We start from the raw sequence: 26,210 nt of genomic DNA on the forward strand, positions 1-26,210 counted from the left end.
ATGACATAGCGCGTAATTGGGACGGAATCTCGGGAGGTATAAAAAACCCCAGACTAGCAGCCTTATAACTTTGCAAATACTTACCCTAACAACTTGAAATAAACGTCATTGTTCTTATAAACTTATGTTGTATTTATTTTTAGGAAAATATATATATATTTTTTTTAAATTTTCCAAGCCCATTGTCGATACTGGGCGACCGAAAATCCTCATTGGTTCACAGAATGTCATAAACAACACCCTCAAAGAGTCAATGTGGTAAAGTGGAGAATGAGGGTGTCTGACGGGTCTGCCTATCAGGAACATATAGACCAATTTTACCGAGTATATCTGGGCAACAAGATCCAGAATAGAAGACTGACAGGTCACGATGTTTACGATGGGTTTGGAGAGTACGGATATTAAGTTCAGACTCAAACTCGTGGTAGATAATAGGAAGTGGAACATACCTTTTGAAGGCAATGTATCTTAAAAATTAAAAGATTGTTATAATGAGGTGACCAAATACATGAACCATACTCTAGGTGAGGACGAACTAGTGCACAGTAAAGAAGCTTAATAGAAGCAATGTCTTGGAAATCTCTGGTGCACCTCTTAATAAAATCCAGCATTTAGTAAAGTTGTTGTGACATGAAGAGAATTTTAACTAATTAATGAGAAATTTAACTAATTTAATTAAAAAATTTTGAGTCCAAAGTTATACTAAGGCCTTTTATACTAGATAACACTCCTAGAGGAGTGGCGTTAATAGTATAAACATGATTAAGTAGGCCTGTACCTCGAGTGAAAAGTATGGAATGACATTTACTGGTATTCAACACCATATTATTAGCGGTGCAGGAACCAGCAAGCCTATTTAAGTCAAGCTGAAGTTTGAGGCAATCATTCAAATTTGAGACTCTACGGTAAACCTTAAGGGCATCCGCAAATTCAGATCGTAGCTATTCAAGAAACAACTTCCAATATCATTGATGAAGATGTTAAAAAGCAACGGCCCCAAGTTCCCCAAGGATCCTTGGGGAATACCAGATGGAGTCTGTGCTTCATTTGATTCAAAATTGCACAGTTTAACAATCTGCTACGGTTAGATAAGACCGTATACACCGCATGTACATGACAACCCTCCTCAAAAGAGTGGATAACAAAGTCAGTAAAAGTGAGAACATTCAGCTCAGTAGACTGCCCTGACATAAAACCAAATTGTCTGTCATTAATTACAACACCAAGATAACGCACCAAAAAACCATAAACAATCCTCTTAAAAAGCTTTGGGATAGAGCTAAGGATACTTATTGGTCTATAATTCTTGACCTGAGTGCTGTCACCAGACTTTAAGATGGGAGTCATAAAGCTTGATTTCCAAAAATCAGGGAAAAAACCTGTCCTTAGGGATAAATTAAATAATATAAACAAAGGTCTTAAGGTAATAAGGCTGCAATGCTTTAAGAAGATAGGAGGCAACCCATCGGGGCCAGGACTCTTGCAAGCATCCAATGTACTCAGCTCAGAATAAATTTCAGAGATTGTTATGCTAAACTTAGAAACATTCAAATTATTTGTAAATTGATTTACAGATACTGAATCGTTACTGTTAGGTGGTGCATTGCTATACATTTCAGAAAAATACTTAGAGAACAGATTGACTATATCAATACCAGAAGAGCATTTAACGTTTTCGTAAAATATCTCTCGATATAAGATATCTTTCACTTTTGCCTTTTTTATTGTTTACAAATTTCGCAGATTATTCCTAAGCGATTGGTCTGTAAGAAACACATATTCATCATAGCAGTGTTTTTTTTTTATTTTACATCTAAACCGTAGTACCGAAAAAGCACGATAATCGGCATCCAATTGTGAGTTCAAAAATCTTCTTTGCAACTATTAACTCTTTCAACTCTGATCAAAACCAATAAGGAAATTTTTAGCGGAATATTTCTTTAAATATACAAAGCAGTCAATAAATACATAAATATATAATTTCATAAAATACATTTAACATATCATTCAAAGCTAAATTCGTTAACAGTGAATCCCAGTCAAACTGCGATAGGAAATCCAAAATGGCATCCCAGTCGACCGAATGAAAGTCCCTATAGGAATCAGAGCCAGTCAGTTCACTTGAATTTCTGTTAAGACCACACTCCACACAATAGTACACTGGAGGGTGATGATTGTCTGTTGGAAGTAATGCAAAATCAGCCATGGAAACAGTTACATCTGAGAAGAAGGTTGACCTGAAATAAATTACTTAGGGCACAAAGGCCAGATACTGCCTGGACAGACTCGATTTCATCAGATGATGAAATAAATGTTATGAAATAGATGAACTCTTAATACAAAAGGTCATGACGTATTAAGACTATCACTATATCATCCAGATCTAAGTCCATTTGAGTTAGTTTGGGCTGAATTAAAAGGTTAACAAAAGTGCCAAAGAAAAATGTAAACTTTCAAAAATTCAGTAAAAATAATGAATTGTCTAAAAGAGAGGAATTACATAGAGAAGATTATGGACCACAAAACTTAACCGTCAAAGACGACAAAATCTATTTTAATTTGTAAATTTGACTTTAAAATCTATATCATATTTGTAAATAATATTATTTAAAATTAAAATTTTCAAAAAGAATAAAGTCGTTGAATGACTATAGTAGATACTATATTTATTTTAAAATATTACTAAAAGTTAAGCAAATTCGTAAATTTCACGGTTAAAGAGTGTAAAAATATGGGAATTTACAATTTATATTAACTTTATCGTTTCCATCCCTGTTGCACACTGACTGTTTCGTCTGCGGATTTCATCGGCCACTTGGATATGCACTGATAAAAAGAAAATGTAAATTTACACACTAAACCATTGGTTATTTTGATGCCAAGATCAGTAATGGTAAAAATACATTAATATGTAACATTACATTTTTAATGTATTTTTACATTTTTTACGTAAATATTCGCAATGTAAAGTTACATACTAAAACGTAAAATTTCAAATTTAATTGTAATTGTACACTGTAAAACTTCAATGACAATTAAAGTATTTCTTCAACAAAAAATATCCTAACGTTTGGTATTATTAGTATAACTGAATATGTAATGCCACCATGTTTTTTTTTTAAAATGTACGATGTAAATGTACCATGATTTTAAATGAATTATTACTACTGATGTCGAATTTTTAACATGGAATTTTACCTAAAAACTCCAAAAATACATTGCATATTAACCAATAATATGTACATTTACATTACTCGGGACAGCGGCGGCAGCGCGGCCCGGCGGGTTGGTTAATCAATGCCGGGTCAGGGTTTGGGTTTATATACCCAAACCTAATCCGGAATTGATAAACCCGCCTCGCCGTTCTAAGTAATGTAAATGTACATATTAGTATTTGCAATGTATCTTAAAGCTTTTTATAAAAAATTTCATGTTAAAAAATCCCCTGATAAGAAAGAACCATGCAGCCGGGCTCCGTGCCACCACCTTCATCGCCTATATACCCGGTAACTCCTTCAGAATGGACTATATAGGAACCCTCCCCCTACCTATTAGGAAGCAGTGAAATAACTATCCTTTACTCCAAGGCCCACCGATGTATAGGCCCACAACTCCGCGGTAGTCATATGGTTACGTAGTAGTTTTCACCTGTTGTTACCTATACTATGTAGTATAGTTATTTACATTGCAAAAAAAATTTAAATTTATTTTGCTTATTTACGGATAGACATCTCTACTAATCTACTATTATTATTCCTTGATTTAAAAAAAACATAGCTTGATTTTAGTTACGGCTGTGTAGATTATGAATTTCATTACACCATATATTTCAAAAGAAATCTAATTTGTGTATTTATAGAATATCTGTCAAATCTGCGACTACTGAAATTCGGAAAGAAATCTTCAACGTTACCGAAAGCTCAATTGCAAAAAAAAGAATTGAGCTGGGCGCTATTTTAATTTAAAATTCGTTGCAGTACATTTGTACATAAAAACAAATATAGAAAAACAGTTTGAGGATTGAACATGATCTTTAATGTTATTTTTGTATTTATTAATTATATTTTCTTACTATTGGATATTTAAACTAATAATTTAAATTTAAAATTTTTTTGAAGTATTCAGTAGCGGTGGATTTTGCATAAGCCGCTGGAATTTTTAGGAACGAAATCAGCCATGTTTTATTTAAAACTGCGCCCCCCTTACCATTGCCCCGTAGTTACAGATTGGATTGCCGGATAATAATACCTTTCTTTCTCAAAAATATTTGATAATTCTCATTAGTGTTTGATAGTAGAAATCTTTTTTCTATTAAGATTTTTTTAAAGAAGCAAGAAAGTCAAATTGTTTTTGTTTTTTAGCTTATCGTTACCTGAGTAATCGTTACCGGTAATAATATAGAATAAAATTTGAGATTTTTAAGAATATTTTTAACCCTTAATAATATTTAACGGTCCTGACAAATTTATGATTAAATAATTCAAACTTTTCAGAAATGTTTTCACTAAAATACATTTTTTTTTCAGGGTACAAATTTTATCAGATGTATAAAGCCAAACAACAAAATGGTGGACCAGCAATTTGATGGCAGTTTAAGTTTAATGCAACTTACATGTTCTGGTATGCTTAAAAACAGGTTGCGTTTGGCTGGATTTTTTATTTTAAATATTTCAGGAATGGCATCTGTACTAGAGCTTATGGAGCACGGTTTTCCCAGTAGAACACCATTCGCAGATCTACATTCTATGTATAAAGATTACCTACCTAAAGAACTAAAACAGCTTGCTCCCAAAACGTTTTGTGAAGTACGTATTTACCACATAACAAACACAACCATCTAATTTATAATTGAATCGCAGAATGTTTTATATCAAGTATATTTATTTAATGAATAGCAAATTATTAGTGCTCCCTCAAATAATAAATTGTAATTATGGAGGAAAGGAATTTTCAAAAACTTACATGTCAAAATATATCATATAAATCGTCACCTCATATGTTTCTGAGTCAAAGTATTTTTGTCTTGAATTTACGAATAATTTTACTATTAAAGATAGAACATTGCATCTTTAATAGTAAGGTAGATACATTGCAATTACAACCAAAGTGGAACAAAGTTTACGCAGCCAAAAATGCAGTTGTACATGTAAAAATTTTTAGAGGCGGGAGAACTTTCATTTAGAAACACTGTTTTTTTATGACAGCCGACCTGACAGTCCTGGGTTATTTTTAGATTAGTTTGGTTTGGCAATTCATCATGAACAGACTCACGCCGGAGCAACGTTTCCAAATTGTTCAAATTTATTTTGAAAGACATAATTCTATTCGGGAAACACATCAGACATTACGTGAGTTTTATGGTGCTCATAATCGTCCTTCAGAGAGATTAATTCGAGAAACTGTTGATCGTTTTTGCAATACTTTTACTCTAGTCGACAAGACACCGTACACTGCGCACGCAACATGCGATAGCTGCTGTGCAGCATAGTGTTGATAATGATCCAAATGTGTCAATTCGTCGTCATTCTCAACAAGTGAACTTATGTCCATCCACTTTATGGAAAGTTTTGCACAAAGATCTCGGATTGCGAGCATATAAAATTCAACTTGTCCAGGAGTTAAAACCCCAGGATCATCTTTTGCGCTGTACATTTAGTCCGGGGAATCTGTACTTTTTAACAAAAAAATTGCAACCCGCAAACGAACGACTGGATGTGGTAAAGGGGTTCATAAGAAACATAAAAAAAATAAATTTATACCTGGGGTAGTTGCGGGGTGGTTTTGCGGGGGTGAAAACTGAAAAAAAACAGCTGGAGCATTTTTCTATCGATATTTCCGGCGAAAGTTGACGCTCAAATAAAAAGTGCTTAATGGCAAAGTTGTAGATAATATAAAAATCTATAATTTTTGTAGAGGGCACTTTTGAACATAACCTCAAAATGTTCAAGATAAATGCAAAAATGGCGAAAAATGTTTTTTTCGTTTTTTATTTTTCATTTATCCAAAAAATATGCAATTTTCATAAAACTATAAACTTGGTATAAATATACCCTTTAGTATCCTAAATAATCTTTATTTTTTTCAGTACTATACAATAACAATTTTTCAAGAAATTCAAGTTTTTCGAAAAAATTACTTTTTTTTTAAACGAAATTTGTCCTTTAGAGAATTGTCCTAGGAAGTTCATATGGAGCTCATTTTTTTGTTTTTATTTCTACTTTTTAATAAAATAAAGAAAGGTTATACTTCCCATTTGAAGATAAGCCAAAAAATGCAAAAAACTGAAAAAATGTTTTTTGCAACAAATTTTTTGCAACAATGAACTTTTTATTAATTGTTAATAATTTACTAAAAATTTTTAAAATGTCAAAAAAGTAATAACACTACTAGATTCTACGAAAAAAATACATAAGAAAATATATGTAATCATCATGTAAAGTTCAATAGATTGTTTTATGCAGGAGACAATTCAAGCTTACCCCCCAGTATGTATCCCGTGCCTCGACGCGTATTCTGTATATTACACTAAATCAACCAGAGAAATCGATGTCGCTTTATAATTTTCGAAGGGTAGAATCGATTTTTCGAACTTACCAATTCCAAATCGATTTTATTAAACAAAATTTGGCTACTTTTTGATCGAAATCAGCGGTTTTTACATATTTCCATAAAAAATATTTAATGTATGGAATTTATTAAAAGTATGAAATAATTGTACAAAATTGATTAAAATTTTACAAAATTGCTGAAAATTTATTGCAGTATTTGATTTTATGAATACATTATACATTTTATGATACAATATTTTATTATACAAGAAAATATAATACAATATTTTATGATACAAGAAAATGTTTTACATTATGTACAGTTTATATAATACGACGTATTGTTTTATTGATTTATTAGTCTTTTTTTTAATTTACATGCTGTGAAACTTGTTCATGGTCGGACTCTCCAGTACAATCTGGTTCTTCAGCGTTTTCCGCATCTTCATAATCGCTGATATCCGAGTCTTCACATTCTTCTTCTTTTTCGGCGTAGACGCCGATGAGATTCTTGGAAGTTCAAACTCATTTAAAAATCTCTTCCGAATCACTGCAATCTTCCTCTATTTTATCGATATTGGAGCAGTTGCCTGTATCTTGGCAATTAGTGCACAATGATTTGCACGATAGCCCATGCTTCCTACACCCACATCGATTTGTACTGCAATTACCTTTGCAGATGCAAAAGATTTTTTTGAGTAACTCTTCGGGTATCATCGTGTCGCTTGGGTATCGAGGCATAAGAATTATACTATTATTCACGAGTGACTCTTTCCATCCCCAAATGGTTGCACTTAAGTTGTTACCAAGCCACATTTGAAGTTGATGATATACTCTGAAACAATGATGTGTAGCTGCTCCAATTGTTGGTGGTAACTTTTGTAATTTGAATGTAGATTCAGCAGTTAAGATTTCGTAACGCTGAAATCTCAAATCGTTCAAAGTTGCTTGTTCTTTAGTGTAATTGTAAATATGTGCAATCATATTACAACCATTGTGAGCTATTACAGTTGGATGAGAATCAGGCTCATAAAATGGCTTTGCTAATTCAGCCAAGTTCGGAGAGTTCATGAGCGCTTCCACTGTTTTTTTTTGCCTTTCCCTGCGAACCTAGATGTTGAATCGCAGCCAGTAAAACAACGGATAAAAGCAATAATAGATTGGTAGTGCTGGAATTTGAAACTTTTTGATGAATAAATTGCATCATTTACTTTTCCTGCACCTACTTTCAAAAAGTAGATCGGTGCATTGTTTAAATTGAATTGATGCAATAAAACTAAAAGATCAACATCTTGGCCTACAATGAAGATCTGCTCTAATCTCTTTCCGAGCTGCAACATAAATACCTATAATAAGTAACTCCAAACAGAAACGGGATATTACACATAAAAAATGTACACACTATATCGCGTTTTAATTTAGAGGTCCTGAAATATGTGAAAATCGCCGATTTCGATAAAAAAGTAGCCAAATTGAATTGAAAAAAACCTATTTGGGATTGATAAGTTCGAAAAATCAATTCTGCACGTCGATAATTATATAGCGACATCGACTTATATGGCTGATTTAGTGTAATATACAGAATACGCGTCGAGGCACGTGATATATACTGGGGGGTAACCTTGAATTGTCTCCTGCATAAAACAATCTATTGAACTTGACATGATGAAATATATATTTTCTTATGTATTTTTTTTCGTAGAATCTAGTGGTGCTATTACTTTTTTGACATTTTAAAAATTGTTAGTAAATTATTAACAATTATTAAAAAGTTCATTGTTGCAAAAAAAATCAGTTTTTTGCATTTTTTGGCTTATTTTCAAATGGGAAGTATAACCTTTCTTTATTTTATTAAAAAGTAGAAATAAAAACAAAAAAAATGAGCCCCATATGAACTTCCTAGGACAATTCTCTGTAGGACAAATTTCGTTTAAAAAAAAAGTAATTTTTTTGAAAAACTTGAATTTCTTGAAAAATTGTTATTGTATAGTACTGAAAAAAATAGAGATTATTTGGGATACTAAAGGGTATATTTATACCAAGTTTTATGAAAATTGCCTAATTTTTGGATAAATGAAAAATAAAAAACGAAAAAAAAAATTTTTTTGCAATTTTTGCATTTATCTTGAACATTTTGAGGTTATGTTCAAAAGTGCCCTGTACAAAAATTATAGATTTTTATATTGTCTACAACTTTGCCATTAAGCACTTTTCATTTGGGCGTCAACTTTCGCCGGAAATGGCGATAGAAAAATGCTCCAGCTGTTTTTTTCAGTTTTCACCCCCGCAAAACCACCCTGCAACTACCCCAGGTATGAATTTATTTTTATGTTTCTTATGAACCCCTTTACCACATCCAGTCATTCGTTTGCGGGTTGCAATTTTTTTTTTTTTATGAAATATGGTACAGATTCCCCGGATTAATTAGCTGAATGGGCGGAAGGAAAGATTGCTGTTCATCCACGATTTCATATGAAAATTTTGTTCAGTGATGAAGCACATTTTTGGTTAAATGGCTATGTAAACAAGCAGAATTGCCGAATTTGGGGGGATGAGAATCCACGAGCTATTGGCGAAAAACCGTTACATCCAGAAAAACTAACCGTGGTGAGCTTTATGGGCCGGTGAAATCATTGGTCCGTATGTCTTCAGAAATGCTCATGGTCAGAACGTTACAGTAAACAGTGAGCGATACAGAAACATGATAACCAACTTTTTTGTGCCTCAATTGGAAGCCGTTGCAGGCGTTGCAGAAATGTGGTTTCAGCAGGATGGTGCCACGTGCCATACAATTAATTTACTCTAAGAGACATTCGAGCAACGAATAATTTCAAGGAATGGACCTGTAAACTGGCCAGCTCGTTCGTGCGACTTGACGCCATAAGATTATTTTCTTTGGGGCTATGTTAAGTCCCATGTCTACGCTGATAAACCCGAAACACTTGAGCACTTGGAAGCCAACATACGACGCGTGATTGCCGAAATACAGCCTGCAGTACTGGAAAGAGTGCGTGAAAATTGGACTTCTAGATTACGCCACGTACGCGCCAGCCGTAGGGGTCACATGCCCGAAATCATTTTTAAATATTAATGCCAAAAAAAATTCTTTAATATAAAAGCAAATTCGTTCATATCAATAAAATATTTTGTGTTTAATTTCAATTCAAAGTTCTCCGCCTCTAAAAAAACACCCTTTATTATATTTTATTTATTTTTAGGCTATGCTGCATAGTTTAAAACTTCACGATAAAGATTTCAAGTTCGGTGTAACGAGAGTGTTCTTCAGACCCGGAAAATTTGCCGAGTTTGATAAAATCATGAGATCGGACCCAGAAAATCTTAAAGCCATAGTAGCGAATGTTAAGAAGTGGTTGGTAAAGTCCCGATGGAGAAAGACTCAGTTCTGTGCCTTGACTGTTATTAAAAGTAAGGTATTTTCTGATAATTTTAATAGTATAAAGCTAAAAACGTTTAACATTTTTTAGTGAAAAACAAGATATTATACCGTCGCAGTGCCTTAGTAACAATACAGAAAAATGTAAAGGGATATTTAGTAAGGAAGAAATATGGTGTCAGAATACGAACAGTTAAGAATATCCGCGCTCTGGATTCTAAACTTAAAAAGTTGGAAGAAATCGCTCAGCAGCTCAAAAAAGACAGGGATGCCACTTCGAATGAAATTAATAAATTAAAAACTGAATTAAATGCTGCGATTAGTCGCATAAAGGTATTTTTTTATGTTTTTTTTTTAATTGAAATATTCTGATACAAATTTTTTTTAGACAGAAGATAAACTCGACAATAAGACAATTGAAAACCTATATAGTAGCTTAGTAAATAAAATTAATCAAAATATGGCAACTTTAGAGAAAAAAATTCAAGATCAAAAGATTAAGGAAGAACATGAAAGGTAACTGCTTTTTTGGGATATTCTTTGACAAACCAATATGATTTTTATCAAATTTCCCCATTTTTAAGGTTAAGAAAGATTCAAGAGGAAATGGAAAAGGAAAAACGAAGAAAGGAAGAAGAAGAACGTAGAGTAAAAGAAGAGGAAGAAATAAGGAAAAAGAAGGCTGAAATTGAAACGAAAAGGAAATTGGAAGAAGAAGCGAGACTTAGACAGGTAATTCTATGCTAGTTTATATTAAGTAGTTGTCGCTGTATTTGAAACTGGGTGTCTACGGTATCGCATTCGCTCTGGAATTAATTTATTTTTGACCTTAGAACATTGAAAGGCTAGAAGTAGCATGCCGTGGAACTATGGGCAGGTTTGTTTGCTTGCAACATCTCTGATGCAATGATGCTAAATCCTTATATAGATATGGCAAAAATCACTTTATAATATCATAAAAATTTTTAGTTGTTTTCGAAGGCACAAAATAATATTACTAATAAAATATCAAGTATGTTTTTAAATAAAATATGATAAGATACTCTATATCGAAGTCAATATACAACATTAAATGAATAATAAATAGAGTATATTAGAGAAAACTGTAAAGGCATCGCAACGCCGCTCGATCGCATTGTTGATGCCACCGTTACAAGCACGCTCTACCAGTGACGTCGTCAACAAATATTTACATGATGAATATTTATTAATTATTATAGAGTTTAAATTTAAGTAATATTACCATTTATGAGCTCTTTATGTGTTTTTTTAATGGACTTCATTAGAGGAAGTTCCTAATAAAAAACATTTTAATGGAAATTAAATATTTTATCAATATTATGGATTTCTTAATAAATCATGTTTTAAGACACAAATTTTTAACATTTTGCAAAATTTTATTGTATTGAACAAAACTCAGTTTTACATCACTTATTTTATATCACATATCTAAAGGGACAGTATTGCTACAGCGGAAAGAGTTAAAACTACAAGGATGTTCAAATTGTGAAGGAGTTGCAGGTTTTTTACAGGTTATAATATTTTTATTATAGGTATTTAGCCTGTACAGGTTGGTGCGATTTCGACTGTTTTAACAAAAAACTCGTATTTTCCGAACAGATAGAAAAAAATTGACTTATATGTCATGAGCTCAAATTCTGTAAAAAAAAAAATTTAAGTTATCAAAATTTTACTAAGTCAAAGTATTTGGCCGCTAGGGGGCGTATCTTGAATTTGGTCGATTTCGGTAATTAGCCATAACTTTTTTGCTATTAAAGATAATTGACTTCTGAAAACACTTTCTCAAAGTACTTTTTAATAATAAATATTTTTTTTATATATTTTTATACAGGGTGTTTCATAAAGTTGATATTCCAAAAATTTTTTTTCTTATGGAACACATATTATTTTTTTATAAATTCTTAAAGCCCTTGAAATCCTCTTTTCAAAAATATATAACACCATATATCTCATTTTAGTTGTTTCCGATATTTCCGATATTACATTGTCATTTATAGTAGTCTATGGAAAAATTTATCACTTAGATTATAAACTTAATATTTTTCGACATATTACAAAAAAATAAAGCAATTAACAATAATTTCTAGGCATATTTACAGAGTTTAATAATAATTATAAACTAATATTACAAACTAGAACCATTTTTTTCAAAGTATGTGTTCAAACTGAACACCTCCTTCTCGAATACATAATAAACACCTTTTTCTAACTGATTTACAAGCGTTTATAAGCTCAAGAGGTATAATAGCACGAAAAGCTTGCCTAGTCACTACTTGCAACTCTTCTCGTGTTTCGATAGTTCTTCCTTTAAAAAATTTGCCAAGATCAGGTCGTCCAAAAATGTCTGAAGAAACAAAATTAAACGTTCTGCTCTCCGTCGAAGCAAATCCAAACAATGCAACTTCACAAATTTCAGTTGATAATAATATAGCCGGAACGTCAGTAAGACGCATTTTAAAAGCAAATGAGTACCACCCTTATAAAATTAGACTAATACACGAATTAAATGAGGACGATCCTGATCGAAAAAGCCAATTTTGCGAGCAAATGATGAACATTTGCAATAATAACCGTCAGTTTGTGTTACGAGTTTTGTTTTCGGATGAAGCAACTTTTTGTTTAAACGGTGTCGTAAATCGGCAAAATTGTCGGTACCGGTCAGTGTCAAATCCACACTGGGCAACTGAGGCTCATACACAGTTCCGTAAATCTATTATTGTTTGAGCTGGTATCGTGGAAAATAGAGTAATAGGGCCATACTTTTTCGAAGAAAACTTAACAGAACAACGCTATTTGAATTTTCTTCAAGAAGATCTTATCCCTGCTTTGGCTGCCCTAAACCCAGACGAACAAGACCCTGCTGTCCCGACAGATAATTTGTGGTTCAGCAAGACGGCGCACCGCCACATTTCTTTCGAGATGTCCGTAATTACTTGGATACAGTGTTCCCAGGAAGATGGATAGGACGAAGAGGGCCAATAGAGCGGCCGACCAGGTCACCAGACCTAAATCCATGCTACTATTTTCTATGAGGGTACCTGAAAAGTAAAGTTTATATTGAGAAGCCAAACAACGTAGAAGAATTGAAAAATAGAATTAGATATGAAAGTAGACGTATATCACCCGAAATAATTGATAGTTTTTTACATGAGTTTGTAAACCGTCTTGTTTTCTGCCAAGAAGTAAATGGGGATCAGTTTGAACACTTGATATATTAATAAGAGTTTTCACAGTTTATAACATTTTATCCTCCATTTTATCTTAATTTGTAAATAGACGTACTTACTTGCTTTCTTGTTGGTTAATTGTAAAGATTTCTGTACATATATTACTGTACAGTTGAGTTTTGAGATAAGGTGTGTTATACGAAACTTGCTTGGAATTTCGCCGCCAATTCGATGACGTCATATCTTTTTTTTTGTTCCACCCTGTATACAAAAAGTTATGTGAAATAATGCGCAACTTAAAATAAAAATCAACGGGTCCGAGCGTTTTCTCAAAAAATCATGTCTCTAATTTTTATCGAATTTATGCGGAACTTTAGGCGGTCACTGTATATTATAGATAAGAACATAGGTATTATGCCTTTTTTCTGCCAAAACAACAAAAAAAACATAAAATCCTGTTAATAAAACCATGGACAAAAATCTAGTTTTATAGTTTTTTTACCCTATTAGTAGATGAATATTTTCAGAAAAATATTTAGATTTAAAAATATAAAGATTTTTGTATCGCACACTTTCACATTCAAGTTTTTATTAGGTTTATTTCTATAAGATCATGATGTGATGTTATGAAAGTATCGGTACTTACTTGTGAAAAGATCGGCTTGAATCGCCTTTTTATCATGGCGCAAACGACACAAGTTTTTGACATCCTAGCAATTTAAAAAAACACTAATGTGACCTTTTTCCTTTTTAAACCAAAAATGAATGAAAATACATAAATCTCAAATATAAACAAAAAGCCGTTTAACAGATGACACTACGCGTATCATTCAGGCGCTTAAACTTCCAGTGTTGTTGCTTCAAATTTTTTAGAAGCAGTTTTAGACATAAGAATGTTTGGTTAATATTAAAATTAGTTAATTCTATTTATACTTTTTATTTTACATTTTGCTGTCAAATACAACACAAATAAGTTAAATTAACGTTTAAAAATTTCCTCCGTTGGAAATTTGTCTAGACTTGACAACAAATAATCGGCTAATATGTATGTAAACAAAACACCCCTCTTGCCCATGTGCACATGTTGGACTCAAACAAAGTTGTTGTTTACTAATTCTAGTCTTTCAATGTTCTAAATTTCTGACTTGTCTTGTCATGAAATTTAGAAGTATTTACCAATTTTCGACAACTTCTATTTTTATGGCTATCCGAGTTATCTTAAATAATTGCACATACGTTAATAACAAGAGAACTGCCATCAAAATAAAGTATTTGAGCCAAATAAATGTGCACCTACAAAATTTTAAAAAAAATAAGCTTTTTGGTCATGTATACCTGATAACAATTATTACTGATAAAACCAAGAAACAACGCACATAAGAATTATTTGAAATCTAAAAGTGGTAATCGTCATCAGTATTATCGCAATTTTGAAAAAATTTACTAAACACGACAATAGTACATGAGAAAAATGCTTATTCCGCAAATCTATAAAACATCATACCTGCATAATTATCTGAGGCAAATGTACTCAATGACTTCTTTGAATGACACTATATGCAAAGAAAAAATTAATTTTTATCAAAATAAAAGGCTTTTGATTTCCTCAGTTTACTAAATTTTATTCTAATGGATGAGTTACTCCACCTAAAATATTATAGCTTAATCATTTAACCATTTACAGAAGCATAAAACCCTAAAGAAGATAAGGATCTTCTAATAAATAAAACAGATAGATAAAAAAAGAGGTAAACAGAAAAATAGATAAAACAGGTAAATACTATTGGTATTTACCTGTTTTATCTACGGTTCTGGAAATACATCTATGTATAATCAAATAATTTCATTCTCAAATTCTTGTAGAATTATACCTGAATGTCAGTCAGGTTTTAAGAAACAATGTAGTAAAAGCATTTGCCGTATTAACATTACGAATTACATTAGGCACTATAAAGATCAAACACAATTAACAATCTTATGTTTATTGGATTTTAATAAGGTATTTGACACTCTAAATCATGATTAAAACTAAATTATTTTAATCTATATGGGGTAATTCCTCAGGAACTATATCGGGTGTCCTCAAAAGGTCTTTTCAAAAATCCTGAGATCAAAAGAGGCCGATTTAAAGTAACTTACCTTAGTCCGAAATCGTTACGGGTTAAAACATATTTTTTTATAGAGTTTAATATACAGATCGTGTTATCGTGAGCTACGTATTACCCAAAATAATGGCAACACCGCTTGGTTGCGGCTTGCAGGCGGCGGAATTTTTCGTTTTTATTTTTTGAACCGGGAGTCAGCAGACCTCACTTTGCTGTGTTACTGCACGTTGCATTAATAATTTTTGAGCGTTATTTTCGTGTTTTTTTCACTATGGCTGTTTATACCCCTTCCGAAAGAGTTCAACTAATTAAATGGTTTTATGGAGGCAATTCGGCAATACAATGTAGAGATTTCTTTTCAGTGACATTTGAGAATAGACCGATTCCTTGTGCAAAAACGGTTTTAAATGTGGTTACAAATTTTGAGACATCTTTTTGTCTTCAAGATTGTAAAAAATGCCACACAAAACGTCAAGAACCACCTGTTGAAGTGGTCCAGGATATAGAACGGCGGGAAGAAATGTTATGCAGTACCCTAGAACTTGATTCGACACGGTCCACTAGAAGTGTTGGAGAGGAACTGGGAATGAGTAATAAAACTGTTGCTCGTATCTGGAAAAAATATGGGTACAAATGTTTCAAGTATTCAAAAACTCAGGAAATATTTCCTGAAGACCAGTGGCCAAGAATGGAATTTTGTGAAACCATGATGAAGAAGGCACATGAAAACGAATATTTTTTTAAAATATTTTGTTTTCTGATGAATCTTCTTCTGGGCGCGTATTTACATACTATACTATAGCACAGAGCACCATACAACTCAGCAGCTCTGCACTGCAGTATCATATGTAGTTGAGAAATGCGCTTATTTATCACTACATACTATACTACGGTACAGAGCATTAGAACGAAAAATGTTTTATGTGATTTGTTTGGTGCTGTAAAATTGGTAGTAACACATTTAATTATTGTGTAATTATTTTGAATTTTGTTTTTTTGCTTGCGATTTCGATATACAAGATAAAGGGTGTTTATATATTAAATGAATATGATACGACTGAAAAATTTGAAAACAAATAACTAATGTTGTGAAGATGTGTTGTATTTTAAAAGTTTTAGTACTGGCTTGTGGGCTTTTAAAGTTACGTAAATACAACTTTTAAATACATACGCGTAAAACGTAATTTCTTTAGTCCATTCCTAAATTTGGCTTAACTGCTTGTATGGATAATACAGTGGGGTAAACTTTTCTGAAATGAATGCGAAAAATGCCCTTATGTTGGTAGAAATGTTCAAAGTAGCCACACATTGAACCACAAACTAGTAATAGCGCATAAGTTGATTTATATTATTCTGCAATTCATATGAATTAAAAACTAAATTAAAAACTCCTTCAGTGGTTAAGCTTGACTACGTTAAGTATTCTTCTGAAGTTTGCTTTAAATTTTTTTGCAATTTCAGAAAAGTTTGCAAACTGTTTAGAGTTAGAAGGTGTACCTTGTATTTTTCCTTTGTAAAAAACCGCGTACTAAAAGTTAATAAAGGAATTTAGTCAATGCCAAACAGGGTAGACTAAATTTAGTTTTTTTCGGGGAAAACATATAGGTATAATGTATATGGACATTATTCAAGAACTAAAACTGAAGCTGATATCTAGGGCCAAACAAGGGATTAAAATAATAGTCTTGTCTTTGTTGGAGTAAAAGCCTAAGGATTTAATAAAATGAACACAGTATTTAGTCGGAAGACTAAATTGGTACTCGCGGTGTAAACTTTGCTTACTGTGTGGGAAATAAATCGACTATTGAATATAAATATTATCTGTTAACAAGTGGTTTGCTGTTATTATTATTTCTTAGATTTTTTTAGTCTTAATTGTATCGCTACGTGCACTATTGTTCTATATTCAAACTAAAATGCTTTTTGAAGAATTCTATAAGAACTTTAATTCTAGAAAAATATGTTTATACATATATTTAGTGAGTTCAACAAGCATTATTTTATTATAATATAGCTTTATATTATTTTAGTAAAAACAAGCAGTTTTAATTTAATTTTAAAGACAATAAATAATATGTTTTTGAACACGTTAAGGCTCCAAGGTCACTAAATAAACTTGTGCCCTACAATTGTCAAAACGCAATATATCACTAAATATTTCAATGTTTTCTTTTAAGATAGGTACTATTGAATTGAATCTTTTTGTTGAATGAATACTAGGTATCATCTCTTTTATTTATTTTTTATATAAATAAGATCTAATAAAATATTGAATGATTTCTTAGAGCTTTTTCTTACTGCTTAACAGTAATGTTCGTAGAAACTCCTTAAGTTTGGTAATATTGTCTATAGAAAGGTAACATGTCTAATCTATGGTAGACAATATTAGGTAGATGAGTCAAAAAAAAGAAAATAAATAATAATCTGTATATTCCAACCATTTACCGTAACCATTTACTCTCACTACCATTTCTAATCCGCAAAATCTTGAGGTTTTGCTTTCATATTTTAAGCAAAAGTAATTGCTTTATTTTTATTCATTAGGCCCTTTAAATTTCAAATCTAAACTAAGTAGGGAGCACCTTATTAAAATCTAACAATTTATATGTACTTATTTAGATACATACTTTGTATTCATATACATAAAAATAAAAAAATCTAACTTAGAAACAAAGCACTATGGAAATTCTAAAACCCAAAATATAACACACCTTCACAACATTGTTTTTAAATTTTAAAGTAGCATTGTATTCATTAAATATTTTAACACGCCTCATCTTGTATATTAAAATCATCAACAAAAATGAATGCTGTAAACTATCAATTTTACAGCACCCAACAAATCACATAAAAACATTTTTCTTTCTAAAGCTCTGTAGCGTAGTATAATATTATGTAGTGATAAATAAGCGCATTTCTCAACTACATTATACTGCGGTGCAGAGCCGCTGAGTTTTATGGTGCTCTGTGCTGTAGTATAGTATGTAAATATGCGGCCGGCGTGGTGCTCTGTCGCAGGCACTCGTACACGCGCGACGTTGCAAAATTTCGCCTCTATGCGGTTTCCTATAAGTAACGAACGAAAACACGATCTGTATGTACAAATAGATTCTGCAAAGGTTGCCTTAATTAATTAATAATGAAATAATATGTCAAATAAAAATTATTTAACAAGATTGCACTCATTCGGTTACGCATTAAATTATGTACTAATCGAAAGTATGTAATTTGTGCTCTATGCATCCACCACTTAATAGATAAGAAATTGTCAACGGCACTTATTCTTTAAGACTTTTCGAAAGCATTCGATATGGTCAATAATAGGTCATGATTAGCAAAACTTAAATCGGTCGGTCTCATTAGATCATATTTTCAAAATAGATTTCAAAAAATATTTTCAAATAATTTTTTTTCTGAGGTTAAAATCTTATCTGGAGTGCTTCAAGGTTCTATTCTGGGGCCCTTGTTTATTATCTACATTTCTGATATTCTTAAGCCTTTAAAATCTTGCAAATTACAAGCTTTTGTAAATAACACTCAAGTTTATATTCATTTTCAGCATCAGGCCTATTTAAATGCATCTTATATTTATTGAATCAAGATATAAATCGTCTTAAGCAACTCTCCTTAATGCATAACCTTAAACTTAATCCTTGTTGAATCTAATGTTATGATATTTGGCCCTAAGAAAGATTTTCTTAAAATCAATATGGATATTAATCTGGATGGTGTGTCTCTTATTATGGTTGATAGTGTAAAGAATTTTGGTATTGTTCTGGATAATGAATTGAGATTTCGTGAATATGTAAGATTATTAATTCAAAAGCCATTTTTATCATTGAAAATTTTATACAAAAATCGTCATATTCTCAATTTTCATGTTCGCAGGATGCTTTATCTCTGGTCCTGTCCAATTTCAATTATTGTGATTTTATTTGTGGTCCGTGCTTAGACGTCATCCACAAAAATCTAATACAAAAAATACAAAATGCTCACGGATAGTATTTGGATTACGAAAATATGATCAAATTTCTCTTAACTTAACTGGCTGAGGATGGACAGAAGTAGGGTGTTGCATATGGGTAACTTTTTAATCAGGATTCTATTAAACCCATCGTTTCCACTAGCCACTAAATCTAAATTTATAACACGCTTCAATATTCAGGCCAGAGATATCGGATGCTCTAGTAGGATAACAATGTCTCATCATCGAAGCGCTCATTTACTTTTAATTCCATTAAGCTATACAACTCATTGCCTATTGAATTAACAATACTTAACGAAAAATCTTAAACTTCAGATTAAAAATTTAAGCTGTTTAATATGCATTTTCTTTGTTGCTTTTTTTTATACTATTTACTTTGAGTCAGCCGGACAAGTGGGGTTCAGTAGAGTAGCCTTTAGCTAGGACTGCGCCTTACTTTTCTGGTAATTACTTTAATAGATGATTAAATTTGTAAAAAATACATAATGTAAATTTACGAAATATAAGACATTTATTATTATTATTATATAACACTGAACTAAACAACTGGAAAAATTTTGTGGGAAATATGAAAATAGATCAATTTTGTTAAGATTTTTCGGAAAAAAAAATTTTTCGATTTAAAAAAGTTAAAATTAAAAGTTCGGTTTAAATAGTTAGTTTTTCGGCAGAAGTAAAAAAATAAGCCTGTGCAGGCTAAAGAACTATGAAAAATGGCCGGACTTTATATGACATAATTTGATGCTTGACAGTCAATGCAGCCTCGGTAAAAGCGGTAGTTTAAGTAGCTTTACATTCTTAGCGCCATCTAAATTTCGAGGAGTAGAAGCTTTTTAGTGTTCCGTAAAGCGCTCAAGCTTTCAAGGCCCTGCTGTTTATATTTTATCTGTGTCTCTACCATAGATTAATACTACTTAGATAGGAAACTCTCGTAAGAGCCTGAAAGTCGATTGACTGTTGCGCCCTCTGAATTTCGAGAAACGGTACTAGCCGGAAATGAAAATGGGTTTATGACGTCATAGCGGGTAAATTAAAATTTGATTATGGCGCCAAATTTGAATTTCGCTCTACTATACCGTGCGCTTAAAATTAGTGGCAAATGCGAGTTTCTTTCAGAAATTATAGTACGAAAATAGAAAAAGTGACCAATCGATTACTTAAAATTTAATATGGGGACAAAAAAGTCCCAATTTAATACTTTTTCAGGCAGATTGAAAAAGTGTTAAATTTGGATTTTTTTTGTTCCCATAATAAATAAATTCCTCTTTTTGTCCCCTTTTTCTTTTTATATATTGTACTATAATTTCTGAAAGACCCTTAGATTTCCTACTAATGCATCTAGTAAGTAGTATTCTAGTATTCTATATCATCTAGTAGGTCTGGGTTTTAGAAACTAAACAAGCAATATTTACATAATGTACTACTATATTATACAATGAAAATTAACAATTGTACACACGTGTTAAAACATTAATTAAAATATAAAAATTCTTCCAAATTCTTTAATGTATAAACTTATATTACTTTAATTAGAAACTTTGTTGAAGAATGAAGAAAAAACTTTTTAAGTTAGGGTTTATTCAGGGTGTTTTATATAGTGAGAATTTTTATAAAATCACCAAGCAAATACTTCTACTCAATTCACTAGTGATGTTCTTTAGTAAATTTTATAAACTAAATAACTACCAACAAATTAGTAATGAAAGAGGCAATAAGGAAATGTGTTTAAAGTAAAATTTACTGGAGTTACCATTTTTCTATTCTATTTCTTTAAAAATTTCAGACTTTAAGATATGTATGAGATAAAATTGCTCTGCATTGAAATCTGCTGAAATTTCTCTTCTTTCAGGTTTAGCATCACATTCTAAGTCAATTTTGACATTGACGCAGTGACGCTCTTAAAAAAATATACGGAAACAAGATGAATTCTGCTCCATATTAAGCTCCACTTAATTTTGAATCCAATGTCTAGAAATAGAAATCATATTTTGAAGTAATAATTTGTAAAATCATTCAAAAAAATTAAATCTTACCCCATTTTGCCATATTGTCTGCCTACGATCCTATGATATTACTAAAGACGTAGGTGCTTTTTTAAGTTTTTAACTTTTAATCCATCAGCATATTCTGTTGGCGGCTGCTGTTCCATGTGATCAAAAGTAGTCTGTTCTTTATAATCGTGATCTGAAAAAAGACATTTTCAAATGTAATGTCCTATACATCTTTGACTCAAAAAAAAAGTTATTACTTTATTGATTTAAAATATACCAAATATTTGGCCACACAACAGTGGTGTCAGTCTAAGAGACACATTACTAAGTTAAGTGTAATTTTTTTTACTATGGTAAAGCTAAATTATTTTTTAAAGAGCTTAGGTTAATCCAAGCAATTTATCATTAAATTAAGCTTAAGCTTACACCTCCGGTGGGGTCACTTGTTACGAAGACTATTCTAACTTACTTTGTATTAAGCCTGGGAGATTAACTGAAGGTATGGCATCTGGTTTAAAGCCCCTGCTTGAATTGGGCTTGAATGAATGTGGAGTAAAATAATTTTCCCATTCATATATTTGTTCAGTACTGAGATTTTCATGGTTTTAAAGCCTAAGAATCTGAACCCAAATATAAAACTGTTAAAAAACTAGCCAATCTATGTCTTTTGCTGTCCACAGATTTAACACAACAGCTTCTTCAGAATCCATTTCTGACTGTCGCCAATATCTATATTCGATTCAAAGTTTTTACTGTTTTTATCTCGGGGTCTTGTAATGTAATGTAAAAAAGAAAGCCTGTGCAAGTTAAAGAATTAAAAATGACCGCATTTTATATGACACAATTTAATGCTTGACAGTCCGTGCAGCATCGGTAAAAGCGGTGGCTTAACTAGTTTTGCATTCTTAGCGCCATCTAAATTTCGAGGAGTAGAAGCTTTTTAGTGTTCCGTAAATCGGCCAAGCTGTCAAGGCCCTGGCACAGCCGACTTTACTCAAGCCGCGAAATAAGAACATCGGCAACATGGTTTTCAGATCCATTTTCATTTCAGTTCTCATGGGACTTAATGGGAATCGTTTGAATTCCTCTTTTAAATTTGAGTTTTTAAGTGAAATTCCGAAAAGGAAAGTGAATGTAGCTATTATTAAGAACTTACTAAGTCTTAGTAACATCTCCCAGCCAGTGTCTGTGTGTTATATACTACAAAAACAGCGATAAATGGTTATAAAGATAAACACAGCAGATTTTTGTAGCAGATTTGAAAATCAACGAATTCTCATATTAGACCATTAAGCCCCATTGTGCAAAAACCAACGTTTTTAAGAAGTGATAAAGGGAATAGGGTCGGCTTGAAAGTGATTCTAAATGAAACTTACTAATTAAATAAAGTATAATAGTATTTTATTAGAAAATGTTAAACCATAAAAGTCCACAAAAAAATAACTTACTTAAATCACTTGGTTACAACAGATAATTAGGGTTTTATTGCGGTCAAAAGATCAACGGTATATCTTTGAGTGAACTATAATAATTTGTTAACTACTTTTTTCAGGTTTAAAATGATCATTAAGTTTATAAGGTCATATAATTTATCCACGCTTATTTACGCCCCGAAATTGGGAAATTCCCAGTGATTCCACAGAAGGGAATAAAATGGGTTTTATTACTCTTTACAAATTTTGAAAATACTATATATATATATAATCCTTTTATCCTTAAATCAATCGTTTGTTCTATAAATATATTTAAATTAAAAAAAAGAAAATATATTAAGCTATTATAAATACACACTAGGAAAGAGATAAAATTAGGAGGATCCATCATAAAATTCGCCGTCTTGTTGATACCTAAAATTACTTCAAAAATCTATAAGAAAACTTTTCCCTTATCGGCATCCCTTATGGATATAGGATGAAAACAGAAACAATAACAAAGCATACTTATTACTTAAAAGATCGATAATGTCGAATGACATTCCAGTTATTGACATTGTGGGCTGTGAAAAATCTCATTAGCTATAAAAATAGGCTTATATTTGTAGATTGGGTATTATAAGAATGTCTAAAGCCGAACGATGCCAAGTGACATAGAGAAAAGGTTAGCGAGTGCTTATCGCGCATAGAAAGATATTTTCTTTCTATATTTTTTCTTGTCTATTTCTATGTTTATCGAGTTAGAGAGTACCGCTCCTGTTTTTGGCTTTCCGAAAGATGAACAACTAAAAATTAAATGGCTAAAAGCCATACCTAGAGATAATTGGGCTCCTACTCGATATTCTGTGGTTTGTGGCAAGCATTTTGACCCAAATGATATTATCAAAACAGTGCCTTTTCAACAACAAAAACATAAAGAACTTGCCAATGAAGCCTCTTAGCAACTTGATTTCATAATGAATTTTCAAGATCTTATGAGCAATTATTCCCAAAAAATTATAATATCTGACCTGTGGAATGTAAAAATTGTTCGGGATACAAAACTATATTACTATACTTTAAACTTGAATGATGCTTGTACAAATATTATTAATCAAATATCAATAGATAGCGACCTACATGTTCGATCGATCTACATGTGATCTACATGCGATCTACATGTTCGACCTACAAGTCTTTTTAAAAAACAATGAGTTGTCCCAAAATGGCCTAAAATGGATTTTACCTTTCGAATTTAAATTAAGTAGGTGGTCTCAACTCAAAAATCTATTAACTAGGCATAAATCTTCTGATTATTGTGAGCTTAATAAACCATACTCTTCATCTAGCTTTAATGTGTCACCAAATTCTGACTTAAATAAAACTAACGACACCACTAATTATTCAAACATTGTATCCACTTCTTTAGCACCAACTGAGAAAGTTGTTAATTTATTAATTGATGAAATTTATATATCTAAAAGTCTAGACTATAGGGGAAAAAGTCTAATAATGCATTTATATAATTATTAACGGCGCCTATACATATTTTTTAAAACAATAAATGAATCACATAAATAAAATATTCTCATTTGTAAATAAAGCAAAATCAAATTTGAATGTCCATCTCGGCAGAGCCTCGCTTTCAAAGCGTAAACGGATCCACCAAAACGGATCCGAATCTCCCACGTGGTGCGACGCACAGTATTGCAACTTATAGGGAAATCAGGACAAAAATCATTATCACTAGATAAAAGTTAAACTAACCACTTTTAAATTTTTATTTATACATGGACACTTTAACCAATAACATTAAATCATATTTTAAACAAAAAAGTGCATTGGTCTCTCTATACAGGGTGAAACAAATCAGGACAAAAATCATTATTCAACTATAAGTTAAAGTAACCATTTTTTTGGTTTTATTTATACATGGACACTTACCAACAACCTATCAAATTATAGTTTGAATAGGAATTGATGTCTTTATACAGGGTGAAACAAATCAAGACAAAAATCATTATCTAATTAAAAGTTAAAGTAACCAATTTTTTGGTTTTATTTATATATGAATACTTTTACCAACCATCTATCAAATTATACATAGTTTGAATAGAAATTGGTGTCTTTATACAGGGTGAAAAAAAAGAACTTATTTACAACACTAAACATCTTCGGGTACATTATCATTTTCTAAAAGTAGCGAATCTGTTTCTATATGGTCATTTAAATATCCCACGTTATGGGTTTGTTTTGTTTTTTGACAGATTTCTAAGATAAGCCAAGTTAGGGTTGGAAGTTATCAAAAGGGTTCTAATGAGGCCTGTATTGCTTTGAATTCTCGATACTTTTCGTGTGTGATGTAAACGAATTTTTCTAAATTCTTTGTGTCTGGCTTCGAGAGCATCTTCTGCAGGCTGCCCTACAGGGAGTTCAAAAAAGCTAATAATTTCGCAACCGTGCGTTAAAATTTTATGAACAGTACTAGGCATGTAGTACCATTCATAAAAATTTAAATAAATGCTCCTAGTATCAATAAATAAGGACTGAAATTTAGGTACGTTAATCTTAGAACCTGAAGAAAGTACTCTTAAAATTAATTAAAAGTTTTTAATTAGAGTTGAGTCGATACCTATTATTTCAGAGCTAATTTCTACGTTTTTAAAATATATCCTGGCAGTATTTCCATCATTTGTGGGACCCGGGCTTTGGCTTATCGACAATTAATCCCAATTTGTCTTTAAATTCTAACTGAATTCTTTTTTTTGTATTTTTAAAATTGTCCTTACTTTCACCACCTTTTACTTGCCACGTTTTTAATTGTAAGCGATAGGCGATGTGCAATACACACTCAAAAAAACGAATCCAGCAATGAAGTGTCGATAGGCCAAAGCGATAGTTTTCAGCATTTGGTGTTCTTTAAAGCACTGAGTCCTGGTTCATTTGCCTTGGTGTGGCTCCACAAATAATGCACCTGAATGTAGAACAGGTTTCTGAAAGGATATTGGCCACACTACCGTCAAACATAGTGAATAACATTTCGTAAGAAACATTTACATTTTTTTCTGAAATAAAAAGATGGTATTTATTAAGATTAGTTATTAATGACTCAATTTCGCCATGAACGGTTCGAACAACATCTGAAGTTTCCTTTGTAAATTTAAATGGAATTGGTCGACAATACATTGTTGATGATGAACGTGGGTTAGACCATATACTTTCTCCATTTTCATTATCAATTTATCTAAGAGGAACTAATGCGTCAAGAAACATGTACTCATCTGTTGACAAACTATCTTCAAATTTTTGCTTATAAAGACTATGCCCCGAGCTACCGTCAAACCCCCATTTGCAAATTAATTTAAAATTTTTGTCAGAATGTATTATAATATCCTGAATTTTTAAAATACTCTCTGCAGTTTTATTTAGAAGTTCTTGAAGATTAACGTCAGCTGAAGTGTCATTCACAATAATTTGCTAGGGTAAAAATGTTTATTTACATTCAAATAGAGTGCGATAGCTCGGAAAACAGTTTGTATGCAAGAATTAATTTTAGAACTAAGGCGTCTTCAGGTGTTAATTTTCTT

General features: G+C 31.6%; 1 protein-coding gene and 1 long non-coding RNA gene across 3 annotated transcripts in view; one reads left to right on the top strand and one right to left on the bottom strand.

The window, feature by feature from the left end:
• The window catches only part of LOC126741597 (myosin heavy chain 95F), a 205,661-nt gene that overhangs the window by 138,322 nt on the left and 41,129 nt on the right, over positions 1 to 26,210 (top strand). For both annotated transcript variants that reach the window (XM_050448084.1, XM_050448085.1), the window contains exons 13-18: positions 4,527 to 4,620; positions 4,675 to 4,805; positions 9,767 to 9,974; positions 10,034 to 10,275; positions 10,331 to 10,458; positions 10,527 to 10,674. In XM_050448084.1, the coding sequence (XP_050304041.1) occupies positions 4,527 to 4,620; positions 4,675 to 4,805; positions 9,767 to 9,974; positions 10,034 to 10,275; positions 10,331 to 10,458; positions 10,527 to 10,674 (951 nt within the window). The remainder of the gene's footprint in view (positions 1 to 4,526; positions 4,621 to 4,674; positions 4,806 to 9,766; positions 9,975 to 10,033; positions 10,276 to 10,330; positions 10,459 to 10,526; positions 10,675 to 26,210) is intronic.
• On the bottom strand, positions 21,045 to 22,575 carry LOC126741599 (uncharacterized). Its single transcript, XR_007662236.1, has 3 exons — positions 21,681 to 22,575; positions 21,254 to 21,404; positions 21,045 to 21,188 (listed from the first exon to the last, which is right to left on the bottom strand). It is a non-coding gene; the product is annotated as an uncharacterized LOC126741599 (long non-coding RNA).

The sequence above is a fragment of the Anthonomus grandis genome, chromosome 10 (genome assembly GCF_022605725.1).
Source record: "Anthonomus grandis grandis chromosome 10, icAntGran1.3, whole genome shotgun sequence".
Lineage (NCBI taxonomy): Eukaryota > Metazoa > Arthropoda > Insecta > Coleoptera > Curculionidae > Anthonomus > Anthonomus grandis.